Here is a 13,061-nt window from a genome sequence, read left to right as displayed (position 1 = left end):
AGTAGTAGTTTTTAATAGTGATTTTTTAAATTTTTGATTCGAATTAAATTTTCAACTCTTCGAAAAGTGAACTCGAGCGTTCATTTTGCAGAGGAATTGGAAGATTAAGGGACAAAATTAATGTATATATTTTAATATATATTTTTTTACTTGTTTCACAAGTTGGAATCTTGTTTTACTTTCCACACATCTTAAATTTTAATTTTTTCATTCTGTTTTACCCGTAAATCGTTAAATTTCGTAGAAATGTAAGAATTATGAGTTTGAATTCTCCGACGATTTAATTCATCGCGGATTCAAAGATTGCAGGGAATCTCGCAGGAATATGAAAACTGACTGAATTAATTCACCGATTTCGTTAGAAATCCTGGAATTAAAACTGCAAACTTCGTAATCCATTTTATCGAGCTCATTTCAATTACCACTAAGCTTTTTAATTTCCAGTTAAAAAAAAACATCAGCTGATAAATATAAATCTCTTCGTCCTCACGACATTTGAAATGTAACGTGAGTTAATTTTTAAAAACGAACCTCGAAATTCGAATTCGAGATAAGAATGAATAAAAACGTGGTGATCGAGGAATTACATTAAAATGTTAATAAAATTGCTCTCGGTGATTGATTCATTTTTCTTTAATTTTTTAACGAGTCCAGTTTTTTTTATCAAATCTCTTTCAATTTTTACAGAAAAGAGCCGGATAATCTCGTAAAGTAATCGAATTAACAAATTATCGTTCGATTATGTTTGTTAAGGAATACTTTTCTCCAAGTTTTATTAGATTAATCGATAACGAAGATGATTAGATTTTTTTTTTTTTTAATTTTGAATAATCGAATTACTCGAATAGTTTTGTAATTGTATCGTGTTGTAAAATGTTTTAATTATTAAACACAAGTTATCAAAGTTGATCAATTATCAGTTATCGCTTATCACACATTTCCAACTATTAACTCCTTTCGATTATTAATTCTCTCCTTCCTTCGTCTTTCGTTTTAATTCATTCCAATCCAACATTTTCTTTTCCTCTCTTTTCTCGATATATTATATATATATTTGGAAAAAGTTAGAAGATGGAAAATATTTATTAATATCTCGATCAAAACAATTTTCAAACGTTGTAACACGTTCACAAGTTTACAATTTGATTACGCGATAAATTAATTAGGTAAACGAATTAAACGAAATAATTAACGCGACCGTGTATCGTGTAATGTAAATACTCAATAACGTTGTAACGTTGGTTTAATTTATTATTATTTCAGAGCAATCAATTTCCCGAACAGATATCGTTTAAGCTCGTCATCGATAAATATCGTTTGATCGATCGTCCAATTTTATTTATAATTTTCGGATCGACAGTTCAAATAAATTGATCCTTCGTATTTTATATAAATATAAAAAGATCACTGCTCTCAAATAATTTTCTCAAACGCAATTATACATCAACAAAATAATAAAATAATATAACAACAAATAATAAAAACAATAATATTCCAACAACTAACCGAGTCCAAGAATTAAACTGTAATGACGCTTCTCGCTCACCGATGTTATCTCGTCCTAAAAGTCCTCGACGAGCAACAATATACATCGCCGCGTATACGCAAAGATTCGACAATTCTTTCTCCTTCTCTTCCTTCTCGCTTCCTCTCTCTTCCCTCCCCCCTCCCCGCGCGCAACGGTTTCATCTCTTGGACCGTGCGCGGTGGCGTTTCTCTTAAAATTCAAGTCGAGCCCGAGTCGAGGCAGGGGAGGGGGGAGAGAGTGAGACGGGAGAGGAATATATCGCGAATATAGCCGCGATATACCGCACGAATTTATGAATCCTCCTCCTTCCCCCCAACCCAATTTGCTTAAAACGCGAATAAAACGCGTGATTCACCGCCGCGAGAGTGTTATCTCTCGGATATTTTTCCCCAGAAGATCGAAAAAGATGGTAGATTTTCGCCCATTTTCGATTTTTCGACCGAGAAGAAATTCTTTCTTTCTCTGTTTTCCTTCGAGTTAACGCTTGGATCGCGAGGAAAGGAGAGAGAGAGAGAGTGAAATACGAGCGTAATATAATCGGACCAAGCGCCCGCCTTCGATCCAATTTTTCGGCCGATTTTACGAATGATTTTATTTTCATGAATTTTCCGCTGTGAAAGTGGGATTTTTTTTATCGAAAGTTTTAATTTAAATTCTTGCGAAACTTTGATAATACGTAGGGATTTTGTATTTTCTTTCTTTTTTTTTTTATCGTATGAAAGTGTTTAAATTAGTAATTTATTCGCTTAATTACACAGATGTGAAAACTAATATAAGTTGGTGGACGAGGACAAATTTTAGATATTCTTCGTTTAATTTTCGTGATAATAAAAATTCAACAATTAATAAAAAATGATGTTTTTTAAATATCACAAAATAATAATTTTAATAATAATTCAGTGATCGTACTTAATGTAATATTTCATCGTACAGATACAGCTTTCAAATGTAACGAGAATGGCAGATATATATTTTTTAACGTATATGCGAGAGACGATATTAGCTATTCAGAGAAAATGAGAAGGCATCGTTGAATATATCGGACTCGAGGGATAGGAAACTGAAAAGCCATTCTTCTTTTTTTCACTATTCGGATAGATTACCGGATACATGCTATGTCCTCATCCCTCTCAAGCATGCATAAAAGATTATTTCTTTCTCCGGATAAAGTCCATTCGAGCAATCGTATGCATCGTAATTTGTATTCGATTTCAACTATCTTATACGCTTCTTTTATGAATATACATATACATATACATATATATATATGCTCTACATTTTTTCCAATTTTTCTCTCTCTTTTTTTTTTTTTTACGCGAATAAAATAGTTCGAGGTACGAATTTTAATATCTGTGAATTCGTTAACGAATTTTTACACGAATTGATTTTCATCGATAGATCGAATTAAATTTTTCTATTTTTATTCCTTTTAAATTAATATCGATCTTGATTCTTCTATATTTTTTAGAAATCGAAGATGAATTTAAGAATTCGTAATAAATTAATAATTTAGAAAAATTATCGTATTAATTTCTTTTCCACTTTTATTATTTCCGTTTTATATCCGCGATTGCCCGAGTTGTTTTTAGTAGTACAGATCAATCATTGAAATTAATGCGCATAAATTGCGGTAGAGTGCGTTTCGAAATGGTCATCTCCTCTGTTGGCGCATAATCTGCGAAATGTCGATCTATTATATCTCACCCATTATGCTTTATATCGTACAAGGTATCAATTATTTTTAGATTTTTTTTGCTAAAATGTTATGAAAATCATAGTTGCGTAACGAATTGTATTATAAAAATATATTTATGCGACGTAAAATTGTACATAAAGTCTTCCATCTAAACACACCTCCATATTGTCTGTGAATTCCATCAAGGAACAAAGCGTCTGACATTTTTAACAGGACCTTTTGAAGAACTCGCAGTTTATCTTCGCGTTACGCTCGAAACGTAATATCTCTCTTCCTTTTTATGCGCGAAACCTTGCAATTTGCATTAATTTCAGGGTATTTCGAGGATAGAACACTTCCTCGAAAAAAAAAAAAGAAAAGGCGAGACCTTATTTCGAATTCGTTCGATCGTTCGAGCTTCTAAGGGAATTAGCTACGTCAGTACTGACGAATGAAAATTGCTTTGATAACAAAGAAGGAAAAGGAAACTTTGTATTTTGTTGAATGAAGTACCTTTGCTTCCGCTCTATGAGAAAATTCAATTATTTTCTTACTATCATTTCGAGATATGAAACGAAGAAAATTGAACAATTTAAGATTCGTTATTTTATTTTTTTTTTTTTTTTTTGCAAAATGAAGCTTTTCGAGAAGAAATTTGTTACATTTCTGTATAAAAAGTCAAACGAACAATGTTATGGCTCGATCATAGGTATAGATTTATCGTTATTTATTATTAATTGTTGTCGTTCAAAGGAATGCAAAAAAAAATGGAAAATATTTTTTTTTATTTAGAAACTCTGGAATAATTACGGTGTAACAAATAATATTAAATAAATATTAATGTTAGAAATTTGGAAATTAATATTTTATTGCACTCTCTGAATGTCCAAATTAATTTAACAATTAACAAATTAGTTACAATTCGTATGTAGATCACAAATCACGCGTCTTGCATTCACTTTTAAGAAACACTGATCTAACCTAAATCCCACTCACCAAACAAAATCCTAACGAACAAAAAATTCATAATCTGCTTAACAAACGCACTTACTTTTCCACTTACACATTTAAAACCACTCATTTCGGGGGAAAAAAACGATCGCTCGAAAACTTTCATCTTTCGCGAATTTCCACGGTAAAGAAAAATCCGCGATCCACTCGCGACGAACTCGCAGCGAATACGTTTCCCGTCCCTGCAAACATTTCTCCTAATCTAACTCTCTATACTCGATCGACAATTGGATTCGATAGGTGGCGCCACATGCGGGCGCACGAAAAAGCCGACCGATCCCGCCATTAGACAATGGGCGTCCATTGCTCATTAACGTTTTTCCCAGGGATCTTGTTACCAGTCCACCGTGAAAAAAGCTTTTCCGATCCGCTTTTTAGCTCGAGCCGCGTCAGCAAAGCCTCTCCTTTCTGTACGTAGAATCGTTAAAGGGAAGCACCGGGGACGCAATCATAGGGGACAGTAGAGAAACCTTCGATCCAACTAGGAATAGAACCTAGGAATTGAGGAGCCTGCTTCGACGGTACGATATTTTTCACCAATAGTTTTCTCGTAAAAAATTGATTCTTTGAATCGTCAATACGAAATAATCATTTTTTTTAGTTACAAAAATTCGCAAATTTTTTTTAGAAAATAAAATTGATAGAAACAATTTTTTTTTTCAATTTTCAGTTCGAAAGTTTGAAACTCGACGCGCGAGTGAGTTTTCTTTTCAAAAAATTAAAGAAGCTACAATTTTACGAGAATTTTCCTATTTTGAAAATGTAGATCTTGTCTCGATAAGGTCCCCGATTTACGCACACGTATGCTTCATTGAGAAACGTGCGCAGAAACAGTGTGGAACAGGAGAATGGCGGACAGGTTGATCCGGTTAGATGCTAGCTATCGGGAATTTCAACACAATTTCCGGACGAATCGAATAATTTCCTCGTTTGAGGGGAATGGAGGGGAGGGGAGGGGAGGAGAGGGGAAGAGGTGGTTCGGTCAGTCGGTGCACGGCAACGCTTGCCGAACTCGATGAATCTAACGATGATAAAATGGATTTAAATTATACCTTGCACCTGGAAGCTGTCCGCCTGGTGAATTTGCCCGCCAAGGAGGAAATAGACTGGGTGGCGGAACGGTGATATTTTTGGTGATATATTGATTCAGTAATGGGTAAATGTTCGGCTCGATCGCAGTGTATCGAGATGGCGATACGAGATGGCGGTGTTGAAAGTTACGCGATGCTTTACTTTATATAAGTTAAACACGTTGTACATAACCTGAGACTCGACGCGTTTCGCCTTTTTCCCTTCATCGTTTTAAAGTTTTAAAGATCAATAATAAATAACTTGTTAATAAATAAATTTTAGTTTGAATTTCTAAAAAATTTTTTGAAAAAAAAATGCTCGAAGAAGAGAATTTTCGATCGAAAAAGTAAAATCAAAAAAAAAAAAAAAAAGTCAAGAGTGCCTCTCGTTTTCAATTCCACGGAACCGCACGTTGGGGCAAATTGAAACTCGAAATAACCGGTTTGAAAAATCGTGTCAACGATGATGTACCCGAATTAACCGTAGTTTAGTGTTTGTCCAGCCCTCGACTATGTCTAGCCTACAGACAGAGACAGAAACAGAGAGAGAGAGGAAGAGAGAGAGAGTTGGCAATCGATAGAGGAACGTGCAAAAAAGTGATGGTTTCGAATCGCTTTTAGTGGCTGATGAAGTGTGCGCGTATCGTTGAGCAATGATCGGATAAAAGCAATAGTTGATCCTCTTTTACTTCTTCTCGCTTCCTTCCATATCCGAGTATATCTCGGTTGTTGTTCGTGCCTGCTCGAGCGGTGGCGCCACGTTCGTCGAAACTCAACGTGTTTCGTTTATGGATGAAACATTGATATTTACGTGCGTTAAGTTCGAACGAAATACACTCGAATTAGAATCGAAATTTTCTTCGAAATTATGAGTTGTCTTTTTGACTGGATTAAATTAGGATTTAGTTTCTAGATCAAACTTTAGATATCTCGAAATACAAATTTTTTTTTCCCGATAAAACTCGTCTTCTTTACAAAGAATAATAATTTTTCCACGATCTTTAAAATATTGATGCTCACTGCTCATTTCTGAATTCGCATTGAAAAATAATCGTCCATAATTCAATCTTAGAAACTTGGAAATCCATGAATCATTTTTCCAATTTTTACATCGTGGATTGAAACTGAACAATGTTTGACATACTCGAAAACACTTGACACGCAAAATTTCCATAATAAAACAAACTCTCGAACTCGTACAATATTAATCCGCTAATTTGAAACTTCATAAAAAAATCTACGTTCTCAACTTGACGCGTGCTTCGAAACAGAAACTTTTAATTAGAAACGCAACTTCTTCAACTCGAGATAAAATCTAAATGCGTTATCATTTCTTTTTTTTTTTTTTTTATCAAGGTTCAATTATTCGATACCAACGCCCCGTAACGATCCACTCGTTAAAAACAATTTTCGATTCGATTTTTATTCGGATTAAATAAATTCCTGTTCCACGTGATTTTATCAGCTCTCGACACAGAGGGATGAAACACACACCGCGGCAAAGAATATCGAGGTGAAAAATAACACGTGTTGCCCGATCTCTTTAACAACATTTATCAACCACGATCGAACGTGATACGAATATTATTGGATCCCTCGTTCGTGCTCGAAGAAAATACGTGCAGCGCGTAGAAAGATTTCGCGCACGAAATCTCGAGAGCCGATGAATTTCATTTTTCTGCCGCGCCTCTATCGGATGACGACAGCGTGATATCTATGCAAATTTGTTACAGCTACGGATACCATGGCTCTGTTGCCGAATATTTTTGTCAACGCGTCGGATAGAAACGTCTTCTTTTCTTCTTTTTTGTAGAGGTTCTCGTTATTTCATTCATTATTGAATGATATCTAAAATTCGGTGTAAAAACATTTATTGCTCACAGTTTACAAATTTTCATAATTATTGTGGAAATGAAAGTATTTTGAGTAAGTCTTTTTGATTGTGTTTAACAGTATCAACAAATAGAGAGATTTGGGAGAAAATGGTTTTTTCTATAAATAAAAAAAAGGAATAATTGAATAGATTTGGTTGAATTGTAATAAAGATAGGTTTTTTTTAGATCTTCGTTGATTTTGTATTCAGTGGTGGAGAATGATGTCTTTTAGATAAGTGTTTCAAAGTGATAAATATTCTAAGAGACAATTTGACAATTATCTTGAAGGCAGGTCTTTGAGTCAATATTTAGGTATCTTTTTCAGTATTTTTCATAGATAAAAAATTTAGAAAATTTGCTATATCTCTTGCACAATAAATGTTGCAAAAATGATAGATGATCTGATAGATGAATCATTATCATAGAGGTAGTTCTTTTGGATTTCCATTCTGATAAATATTCTAAGAGATGTTTAAGAATTGTCATGAAAGTCTTTTGAATTTTCATTGCTTGCCATTGTTTTTTCAGTAATGAAAAATACTGTTCTGAATTGATAAATATTCTAAGAGATGATTAGACAATTATCATGAAGGTAGATCTTTTGAATTTTCATTGCTTGCTATTCTTTTCTGTATCCAATAATGGAGAATAGTGTTCCAAACTGATAAATATTCTAGGAGATGATTAGACAATTATCATAGAAATAAGTCTTTTGAATTTTCATTATTTGTCATTCTTTTTTCAGTAATAGAGAATAGTGTTCCAAATTGATAAATTGATAAATATTCTAAGAGATGATTAAACAATTATCATTTTGGATCTCTATTGCTTGCCATTCTTTGTCCAACAATGGAAAATAGTATTCCAAACTGATAAATATTCTAAGAAATTATTAGACAATTGTCATGGAGGTCTTTTAGATTTCTATTGCTTGTTCTATTCTTTTTTCAATAATAGAAAATAATGTTCCAAGCTAATAAATATTCTAAGAGATGATTAGACAATTATCATAGAGATAGGTCTTTTGGATTTCCATTTGCTCCATTCTTCTTTCCTATTCAGTAATGAAGAATAGTGTTCCAAGCTGATAAATATTCTAAGAGATGATTAGATTATCAATTATCATGGATTTCTTTTGAATTTTCATTGCTTGCCATTCTTTTTTCAGTAATGGAGAATAGTGTTCCAAACTATAATAAATATTATAGAAATAATAAATATTCTAAAAGATGTTTAACCTTTGTCATGGAAGTCTTTTAAATTTTCATTATTTATCATTCTTTTTTCAGTAATGATGAATAATATTCCAAACTGATAAATATTCTAAGAGATGATTAAGCAATTATCATTTTGGATTTTCATTGCTTGCCATTCTTTTTTCAGTAATAATAAGAATAGTGATTCCAAACTGATAAATATTCCAAGAGATGATTAGACAATTATCATGGAGAACTTTTGGATTTTCATTGCTTGCCATTCTTCTCTATATCCAATAATGGAGAATAGTATTCCAAACTAAATATAAAATATAAATAAACAAATATTCTAAGAGATGATTAAACAATTATCACAGAGATAGATCTTTTGAATCTCCATTCTTTTATGTGTCCAGCAATGAAAAACTTGAGAATCATTACCTTTATCTTTTATCTTGAGAATCATAGACAGAGTGTAATAAATCCGCTATCCTGGCTGATAAAGTAAAATCAGATTTTTAATATTAGATTTTAAGATCCTTGGAGGAGTTGTGAGAGTATTACAGAGCATCACGTGCAGAATCACGAGAATACATCCGGCAACTTCTAACAATGATCTTTCACGTCGTGGAAACTCTTTGAGTGGAATCTAATTGCTCCCTAAACTGATTGAAATCCAAGTGCTTGAAATAGGAATTGATTGAGAATGGCTGACTGATGAAAACGCTTCTCGTAGTACCAATTTAAAACTTATGCTTGGAAGATTGATTGCTCTCTCTCAATAACGAAACTGAAATATCTAATTCGAGAATGAGCATATATTTTGTATATTTACGCTTTGAAAAAAATCAAAATTAATTAAATAAATCGTTTAAGATAAATTTTTTTCATAAAAATGATTTTCCAAGATTTCATTTTTATTTTTGCTCGAAAATTGATTTTTCTTTTCAAAATTCTCAAGATTGTAATTGAATTAGTATTTTTTTTTTTTTTATAGGATTTTAATACAAATTTTTAAGAATTTTTTTAAAAGGCTCTCGACAACTTTCTTCGTAAATAATGAATAAGAAAATTTTCCTTGGAGCTTCTCTGTGTCGATCCCTTTCGACGGAGGGAGGAGGAGGATTTTCGTGGAAAAAGTTTTATCTCGAAACTTGTGATATTTGAGTACATGTTACAGGAACTGTAGTACTATGAAAGTAGTTGAACTTTTGATTTTCAAATAAGATACTTTCAAACTATTTTTTTCCCTTTGGTACGATAATTTATCGCAATACTGAAAATACCGTCACTAAAAAAATAATAAGCAAGCAAACTCTTTCGACAATTTCTTCAAACTTTTAAACTTGAAATATTTTGTGACAAAATTTCTCTCTCTCTTTTTTTTTTCCTTACGAATATAATTTGTTCAAATTGGAAGAAAGAAGATAACAAACAAATATTTACAGGATATCTGATATAATTCCATCTCAAACTAAACAAATTCAAAAATACCATAATATAACGTATAATTACATAAAAGATTCGTAAATTTAATTTTTCGAAATTTAAAAATTTAAATATTCGCGACAATAAGAATAAAATGAGAAAATTTCAGAAATCATGAAAAATCACAGCAACAGATACGTTGTTGCAGCGTATCGGTCAATATCTTTCGGACTTTCCGATTTACAAGCGTGTAGTAGCTAATAATTTCCGGCGTCGGTGATTGATAATGACGTGTACGTGTATAAGCGCCACGATCGCCAATATCGATTTCCAATCGCAGCGTTGGCGAGCTCCTCGCGAAAATGTGCAAGCCTGGCCAATTTCCGGTCCGAATTCCGCGATTTTCGCGCTATATACGCGTGTATATCGTTTCTTCTGAATGGAAACGAAATTAAAAATAAGAGTTTCAATCGCGAAAAGTTGGAGAATTATTAAGAAAAGTATTATTTTTTTAGATTGTGAACGAGTGAAAAGGATAAAAATGAGCAATAAGATAAATTTGTACACAGATTGTGTCGTGATGAAATATAAATGTAGGGAAGAATAAGTTTTGAAGAGTTGTATTTACTTCTTAGTATTTTTAAATGGAAAAAATTTATCCGTTATTTTTTTTTTTGGAGAAAAAAAGTTTTTCTTTAGCAATTGTAGAATATAAATTGTGCATTGCACGAAAAAGTTCGATTCAAACTTTTGAAAGAATCCTTATATAAATTCTTAGACTTGTAAAAAAAAAAATTTTTTTAACTTTGGTCCATGTTTTTAATATCCAAAGTTTAGAATAAATAAAGAATATAAAACGGTATAAATTCTTTCATTAATTAATACATTATTAATCGCGTTTAATTTAGGGAAAGGAGTCGAGATTTGAACTTTTTATCAATTTGGAGTGTTCGAGAGATCGTTGATAGCGTTCACTAAAAGCAATACCTTTCCAGAGATAAATACAGTTATCTTGAAACTCGACGAAACTCTATTAAAATTAGGAAAACTTTGAACCGTTATAATTCTGAAGGTGGTAATTTCCGGTCAATGGATGAAAGATCTTTACAAGCGCGAAACTTTGCCCTTTAATACGCATTTTCGTTCGTTCCGATACGACTTTCGCCTCTCGAGATACCGTCGCTTAAAGGAAAAGTAATTTTTAATCATTCGTTTTGTCTCGAGTTCGATTAAAATTGGAAAAACTTTGAACCGCTGTAACTTCGAACGTAGCGACTTTCGATCGATGAACGAGAGATCGTTAGAAGCGCTAAAGCTTGCCTTTTAAAATGGTTTTTCACTTGTCTCGATACGACTTTCGGTTTCCGAGATATCGTCGTGTAAAGAAAAGATAATTTTTAATTCGTTCCGTTCCCATTCCCTGCCACTTGGTTGCGCGCACTTTCTCTCTCTCTTGTCTGGTGTTAAATTACCAGACAAGCGGCAGACGCGATCCTTGAAAAGACATGCGCGCGCATTTATCTAGGAAAAATGAAAGTCACTAGATCCATTCACGATCCCTATACCAAGCGCTATGTGCACTTTGAATGCTTATATCTCGGCAACCGATTGAGATATCGGAACGAGTGAAAAAGCGAAATGTCACGATTTTTTCTATCTTCCTAATGGACTCGCGCTTTTTACTTACTTTTCATTTATATCTATACAAATTTCTTTTATCTTTATCTTTTTTTTTTTACATTGGTTTCAAAAATCACACAAATTCATTTAAAATAGACGGATAAAATTCAACGAATAAAAATCGATACGTACACACAGTTGCTCGTTCTTGCATTTTTAATTTATCATTCGTTGCAAAACTTCCCTGTAAATTCGAAAAACATTTTTTATTCACCGCGGCCAATTCCCAACAAATTCTCCCTCCTTCTCCCTTCATCCAGGGACAAATTGAACCCAATTCTCCCCGAGTGTTCGAGTGCACACGGACGCGGAAAACAGGCGCGATGCGTGTCGAAAACACAAGTGTCCCAGCGCGTTTTATCGAGGCCTTTTCGTGCGTCCGTTGTGCGTTGGATACGAAAGGGGAATACGCGCAGTAATCAAACGCACTTTATGATTGAATTTCAGGCGGGAGAGGAAGAAAGCGATTCTCACCTTAAGGGAAAGAGGGAGAAGAAAATATGGGAAAGGGAGACAAGAGGGGTATGGCGCAGCGCAGCGACGGTGAGTGTTTGTTTTAATGTTAATTGAACGGTGTGCAGCAGTTGCTGCTGCTGCTGCACGCCTCGACTATTGCGACCACTTCGACATTACGGTTTCTCTGCATCTCGAACATTTCGAGATTATTTTTCATTTTGCGGAAAAAACAAAACACTGTCAACCATATCTGACCTTTTACAAATTTAAATGGAAAATTTGAACGAATGAAAATTTATGAAAACGTAGAATTGAAAATTGTTTTATGATTATTTACAAATTGGATCGAGTTTTTCTTTTTGATTTACGATAAAATTTTAAATTCGATTTTTCTTGCGTATTAAAATTACATCTTCCTCTTCTAAAATCTTTCTTTTATTATATAATTGATTTTTCATCTTCTTTCATAGGTGAAAAAAAAACTTGATTTTCCTTTTTTTTTTTCAAATAAAAGTAGTCACTTAAGTCCCATAAATTGCTAAAGCAAGATATTTATAAATTCAGAGAGATGTGAATAATTATTATGCGAAATGGTGATTGAAATGAATTATGTGCAAAGTGTAAGATTGTGAAAAATGGATTCTTTTTTCGTAATTTTTCGTAGGTATATAAAAATTCGTAATTAATACAAATTAAAAAACTATGCATATAGAATAAAAGTTTCCAAAAAGTTTCTTCAACGTAAGCTTTGCATGAATTATGTAAAAGTCATCTTTCACTTTCTTTGCTTCTTCTAAACAACTTTTCTGACCACAAATTTGGAAACGAAAACTATTTTAATTACTTTTTAACCAATTGATTAATCAACGAGGATAAATGTTCAATTTTATTCCATTATTATAATTTAAAATAATCTCACTTTCCCATGAAATTCTTCTTGGAATAATAAAATTCCAATTTTTCTTCTCTAAATTATTTGAAAAAACTTTATCGTTTTCATCGTTAAAAATTACGCAAAAAAAAAATATTCTCAAACGAGTCATTTAAATAAACATCGAATTTAAATATTTTAAATTAAATTAAAAAAAAAAATGAGATAAAAGTTATCACACATCGCGAAAATGAAATAAAATTAAAAAAAAA

The 13,061-nt window shown here is 32.6% G+C and overlaps 1 protein-coding gene across 1 annotated transcript in view; it reads left to right on the top strand.

Moving 5' to 3' along the window:
- Positions 1-13,061, top strand: part of LOC408339 — a 114,397-nt gene that overhangs the window by 663 nt on the left and 100,673 nt on the right. The window contains exon 2 of the mRNA XM_391890.7: positions 11,910-12,005. Coding sequence (XP_391890.3) covers positions 11,963-12,005 — 43 coding nt within the window. The 5' untranslated portion in view covers positions 11,910-11,962. The remainder of the gene's footprint in view (positions 1-11,909; positions 12,006-13,061) is intronic.

This window comes from Apis mellifera, linkage group LG11 (assembly GCF_003254395.2).
Source record: "Apis mellifera strain DH4 linkage group LG11, Amel_HAv3.1, whole genome shotgun sequence".
NCBI lineage: Eukaryota > Metazoa > Arthropoda > Insecta > Hymenoptera > Apidae > Apis > Apis mellifera.
The sequence above is the reverse complement of the archived record's forward strand: the minus strand, read 5'-3'. Positions and strand labels throughout refer to the sequence as shown.